At 50.8% G+C, this 6158-nt stretch overlaps 1 protein-coding gene across 1 annotated transcript in view; it reads right to left on the bottom strand.

Annotated features, from left to right (window-relative positions):
• Nucleotides 1-572: 572 nt before the first annotated feature.
• LOC144672221 (aryl hydrocarbon receptor nuclear translocator-like) overlaps nucleotides 573-6158 on the bottom strand; it is a 45999-nt gene continuing 40413 nt past the window's right edge. Inside the window, exons 19-20 of the mRNA XM_078534037.1 lie at nucleotides 5133-5272; nucleotides 573-3931 (exon numbers count right to left, since the gene is read on the bottom strand). Coding sequence (XP_078390163.1) covers nucleotides 3842-3931; nucleotides 5133-5272 — 230 coding nt within the window. The 3' untranslated portion in view covers nucleotides 573-3841. The remainder of the gene's footprint in view (nucleotides 3932-5132; nucleotides 5273-6158) is intronic.

The raw sequence follows: 6158 nt of genomic DNA, 5'->3' as shown, positions 1-6158 counted from the left end.
CTGATGCTTCATGCATTCAGATAAAGGACCTTTGATTTAATTTTTAAAAAAACTTCTATTCCCTGCAATGGCCTTATTGGCTGATGCACATTTTTATTTGAACTCTGTCCTTCCCTATCCCATTCTGCTCGTCTTTAGTGTTCCGATCCCTTGACCTCTCTCTTTGGATTTCTAAGTCTTCCTTCACCCAAACCCTCTCCCATCTCTGCTCATTTTATGCCCAGTCCACAACCCTAGCTCTACGATGAGCCACAACCCCCAAAAATGAAACGTCCCCGTCTCCCAGAAGCTGTCGACTTCACAGGCTCCTCCAGCCACACGCTGGTGCGTTTATCAAAGCGGGGAGACCCATCAGTCACATGGTTCGTGTCTCCTCTGAAAGAAGGCACCATCCAGAAGTGCGGCACTCCCTCGGTACTGCTGCGGGGAGTACCAGCCAAGTCTCGGGAATGGGGGGGCTCAAACCCGCCACCCTCTGACCCCAAGACCAGTGTGCGACCCACCGAGGCACGAGGACAAAGCTAGAAGCTAAGACCCCACAAAACGGACACACAATCAAGAGGATTTTTACGTATTTATTTATTTAATGAGACACAGAAAGATTAACAAGGTTAATCTGAATAAATAAAAAGAAAATGAAATAAAAACATATACAGGAAATAAATGGGGAGACAATACAGGTTGTTAAGAGAGGGGTGGGGGGAAATAATATCCTTCTACCAATAGCGATAGCCAAATCACCGACTTTTGAAGTCAAAGACCAGACCCCTTCTGATTCTGTCAACACGAACCATTAATGAGGCCACCTCCCTATCCCAAACAGAACGAGTTAGACAGCTCCCCCACGAACCATGCACACCAGGAACCGACTAAAACATAAACCGTTTGGATGGGGTCCTGCTGTCAAAAGGGGCCAAGCGGATGCACGGGCATCACTGCCACCTGCCTCCGCAAGAGGTTTCCGCAGGGGCTGCTCGGGAGGGGGGCAAACTCAAGACCGATATGGCCAAGGTGGCACGCCCACTGATCTGACCGCACGGCCTTCCCTCCGCATACACCCCACCCCACACTATCGTTGGCCGGCCCACTTCCTTCTTACGCGCTTGACTGCCCCACCACCCCACAACCCAAGCCAGCGCACAAACACCGAGGTAGCAGTGAGCCTAGTTGACTGCCGTGGGGCCGCACGCGCGCAGGTCCGTTAAAATCGACCCATAGGGTCACGGGTTGGGCTCACGCACCATTATCCCTCGTAAACAGCACAAGACAGGGATTGGCCAGCGAGTGAGCTGCCACATCTAATAAAAAAGGGCTAAATTATGAGCTCAGGTTGCATAGATTAGGTTTGTATTCCCTGGAATAGAGATTAACGAGTGATGCGATCGAGGTGTTAAGATGATGAGGTTTGGCGGGCAGGGTGGTTGGAATGGGGGGGGCGGGGGGGGGGGGGAGAAAGAGAGAAAGAAAGAGATCCAGAACGAGGGGGGCAGAACCTTAAAATGGGAGCCAGGCCATTCAAGGGTGATGTCAGGAAGCACTTCACACACACACACACACACAGGGGGAAGTGGGAGACTGAGAAATCTGGAACTCTCTCCGCACCCCAAAAAAAGCTGTGGATGCTAGGGGTCAAATCTAGAATTGATGAGACGTTTCTCCTTGGGCAAGGGGATCGAAAGTCACGGAACCAAGGCGGGTGGATGGAGTTAAGATAAAAAGGTGAGCCGTGATCTAAATCGAATGGCGGGATGGCTCAAGGGGCTGAATGGCCACCTCCCCGTAACACATTTCTCACGAGTGGACGCAAAGTAAATCAGGCAGAAGGCCAACCATCATCAGGAGGTTACAGATCCTTCGCATGAGGTCACGCTGGACAACCGCACCTCCCCCAATGTCGCTGTGGGCGCTAGCTGCCTGTAAAAGGCTACTGAAGTGGGCAATGTGAACAGGCTCAAGAAGCAGAGGAAGCGAGCATTTCTAGAAACACAGGCAGGGGTTGAATGAAAAGGGGAAGGGGAAGGCGTTTTTTTTTTTGCCTTAGGGGCTAATAATTCTGCCAAGTAAGCCTTTAAATAGGTCCACAGGACGCCCAATCCAGCTTTCCTTACACACGCCAGCCCCAGACTACAGCTGTGCTTCTTTACCAGGCCGACGCTGTGTCCTGAAGACACAGGTCCTTATGTACTCGAGGTGTGCAGCAATGCAAGGGCCGCAGCATGCTTGCATGATGGCGGAAGGACACGTACAGAGGTCACCAGGCCCCCTGCCACCCAGCAATCGACATTGCTGAGTTTTTGCTCGAGAGAGAGAGAAAGATAGAGAGAGAGAAATGCAGACATTAAAACACAAACAATTCCTTCTCTGCTGCTGCGACCCTCTAGAACTATATTACATAATTTTTTTTCCATAGATATTCAAAATATCCCCCATTTCCTAACCCACCCCCTCCCCCAATTCATTTGACATATTTACAAACAAGGAAAAAAGGTGTGAAAATACTGATTTTTTTTTAAAAAATGAAAAACATGATTGTTTCTGGGCTATCCATGAGTCCGATACAGATCTATGTTACAGGATAAAACATCTAAAGTGCGTGCGCACACGCGCACACACACCCGCACATGCCCAATGGGTTAAAAAAACTGCATTGTACAAAAACCCTCGAGGCTGGTGCAGAAGTGAACTACTACATATGTGGATTACAAGTCTTTTAAACAAAAAAACTATTTAGAAAAGGCCCATCACACAGAAGGTTTAAAAAAAAAGAATAAAACCGATGAGCTCTACTCTCAACGGCTCGAGAATCCCACAGGCCGGCGGGAAACACATCCTCACTTCACTACCGGGCAAAAGGCCTTTTTGTTAAAGGGCAAACATTCAGGACCCCCCCCACCCCCAAAACATTTCAGTACAGCTTGCTTTTCTTTTTCTTTAAAAAAAGAAACATGCGCCAATTCTTCACTCTCAAGACCTCGAGTTGAGGAATCGATCCGCTTCTCTTGACCTCTAAACCCCAGGAAGCAGGCCATTCGACAAGGGGAGCCGCATCGTGGTCCAGCACGGAGTCACCGGGACGGCCGGCAGAGCGGGAGTGCCCTGGTCTTGCCCCGAGGAGATAGTGATGCCAGCGGTGGTGTCCCTACCCGCAACCCAGCCAAGATCGGCTACGCTAGTGCGGATCAATGGGGGTGGCGGGACCAGCTCGGGAATCACACCCCGATGGGGTTGAGCGAAGGGACCAAGGAAAGGTCGACTCTTCTTGCAGCAAGTTCAAGAGCACGCCAGGATAACTTTATTTTAAAAAAATTCATCTTGAGGATGTGGGCATCGCTGGCAAGGCCAGCATTTACTGCCACATCTCCACTTGCCCCTTCAGAAGGTGGTGGGTGAGCCGCCTTCTTGAACCGCTGCAGTCCCTGTGGTGTAGGTACACCCATTGTGCTGTTAGGGAGGGAGTTCCAGGATTTTGACCCAGCGACAGTGAAGGAACGGCCGATATATTTCCAAGTCAGGATGGTGAGTGGCTCAGAGGGGAACTTGCAGGTGGTGGTGTTCCCCATGTGTCTGCTGCCCTTGTCCTTCTAGCTGGTAGAGGTCGTGAGTTTGGGCGGTGCTGCCTACTGAGCCTTGGTGAGTTGCTGCAGTGCATCTTGTAGATGGTACACACACTGCTGCCACTGTGCGTCGGTGGAGAGAGCGAGATGTGTTGCGCCATGGGACTAAATCCGCCAAGATACTAATCGGCGCATAGTCACAAATAAAATGTTCACAGGGGTTAGGGGACGGGAGGGAAGGACAGATGTGACTTGGCGATACATGTTTCTTTTCTGGCAGGTTCAGGTTACTCCGAGAACGAAGGGAATATGGGGAGCTCAGAGAACTCATCGCTGTTGTAACTGGTTCCCTGTTCCTCGTAGATAGACAGCATATCCTGAAAGATTAAACAGAGAAATTACACACCATTTGTTTGTGCAACTGAACCCTCCGACATTTATATACATCCCTTCCCGCTCAGTGAGTGAGGAGTATAGGGACAGGAAGAGGCCACTCAGCCCCTCAAGCCCTTGCTGCTATTCAATCAGATTATGTCTCCCCCTGTACCTCAGCCACCTTTGCCCCATTTCCCTGCACCGGACAGCTGCTGCACTCACGTTTCCCAGCAGCTGCTTTTGAAACCTTGCACCAACACCTCTGTCCTTGAAGAGCTCCAGAGGAGAGAGGCTTGCATTTCTAGAACGCCTTTTACAGCATCAGGACATCCCCAAAGTACTTCCCAAGCGCCAAAGCAGTTCTGAAGCGTGGTCATGTAAGAGGTGACCCATTGGCTCACAGCAAGCCCTCCGCAATGTGATAATGACTCAGATCATCGGTTTTTATTTTACTGGTGATGGTTGGTTGAGAGATAAATATCAGCCCCAGGGCACGGGGGAGAACTCCACCCACCCCCAATGCTCTCCTTCCAACAGCAGCCGCGGGATCTCTTACATCCACGCGAAGGGGCAGACGGTGGGGGGGGGGGGGCTCGGTTTAACATCTCACCCACTGCTCCCCCTGTGCCCTGGAGCGGTACTCAAAACACATGGCCTTAAAACTGCTAAGCAAGCTACCCACTGAACCATGGCTGGCTCAGGGGGATGTGCATTTTGAAAGCACTCAGTTCAGGACAAATTGGTTTCTCTCTATTTGTTCTGATGACGCGGTGGGATCTGGCGATGTGTCCGTGCGGGGAACCTTACAGACTCTGACACCACAGATGGCAGCCATTCGGCCCATCGTGCCTGTGCGGACTCTTCCCAATAAAATCCACTCCCCACCCCCACAGCCCCTCCAAGTATTTATCAGATTCCCCCCCTTTTTGAAGGTTCCTATTGAATCTGCTTCCACCGCCCTTTCAGGCAGCGCCTTCCAGATCACAACAACTCGCTGTGTAAAAAAAAAAACAAATTCTCCTCATCTCCCCCTCTGGTTCTTTCCCCGATTCTCTTCAATCTGTGTCCCCTCTGGTTACCGACCCTCCTGGAAACAGTTTCACCCTGTCCCAACACGCTTGCTGATTTTAAAACGCCTCTGAAATCTCCCCTCAGCCTTTGCCGCACTAAAATGCTGGACCTATTTGCAGTCCGCTTCCTCACCGGAAACACCTCGGGTTGGCTCTGCTGGGAGTGCTGCTCGCTGGACGCCTGCGAGTGATGCTGGCCCTGCCACTGTGGCCACACGGAGGCTCCATCTGCAGGCCGGGTCTGGAACTGTGCGCTTGTCTGTCCGGCCTCAGCTTCCGAGGGCAAGGGGGAAGGGGGAAGGGAAAGGAAAAAAAAAGTTCACTCCATTAAAGAAAGGAAAGGACTTGAATTTGCGCACTGCACCCCAAAACGCTTTGCTATCTGTTTCCTGCGAAGTGGCGAAATGCAGGTGACAAACCTGCGCACAGCAAGATCCCACATAGTAATGACGACCCAGGTCTCCTGTTTATTTTAAGGGATGCTTTTTTCTTTGGCCCAGGGCACCATGGAAACCACCCCCCCTCACCTCTCCCTCCCTCCCCCCGTGCTAGTCCATTGAGACAGCACCCTGGGATCTTTAACATCCAACTGACAGAGCACACGGTGGGGGGTGGCCTCTATTTAACATCTCTAATCACTCCCTTCACTCTCCCCAGTCTCTCTCACTTATAACGCAAGTGTCACCTAATCACTTCTCTCTCTCTTTCCTAATTCTTTTGCTTGTGGTACTGCGACTCTCAGCAGTAAGGTTTGGGAATTTTAAAAATGGCGACAGGTTCAGAACCTTGTCAAAAGGCAACTAATACAATGGGGCAAGGGGGCGGGGAGAAAAAAAAATTATCCAAATTTATCTGCTCGATTCAGAGTTAAATCCAGTCGAACAGCAAAAAACAGGCCATTTGGCTCAACTGGCCCATGCCCCACACTAGCCTCCTCCCTCCTGCCACTCTTCATTTCACCTATCAACACAGCTTTAACCTTGGTGAAGAGAGAGACATGTTGCCAAAGCTTTTCATCTTGCACACATCAGGACAAACACAAGAATGCCAAATTTCAAACTCCCACAACAATTTATACTACAGGAGAAAAGGGTGCCGACTGGTCGGCAAGTCGACTCTGATTGGCCGAGGCGTTGCCATGGCGAAAGCAACGGGGAAC

This window comes from Cetorhinus maximus, chromosome 36 (assembly GCF_964194155.1).
Source record: "Cetorhinus maximus chromosome 36, sCetMax3.hap1.1, whole genome shotgun sequence".
Lineage (NCBI taxonomy): Eukaryota > Metazoa > Chordata > Chondrichthyes > Lamniformes > Cetorhinidae > Cetorhinus > Cetorhinus maximus.
This window is presented reverse-complemented; position numbering and strand designations above follow the sequence as displayed.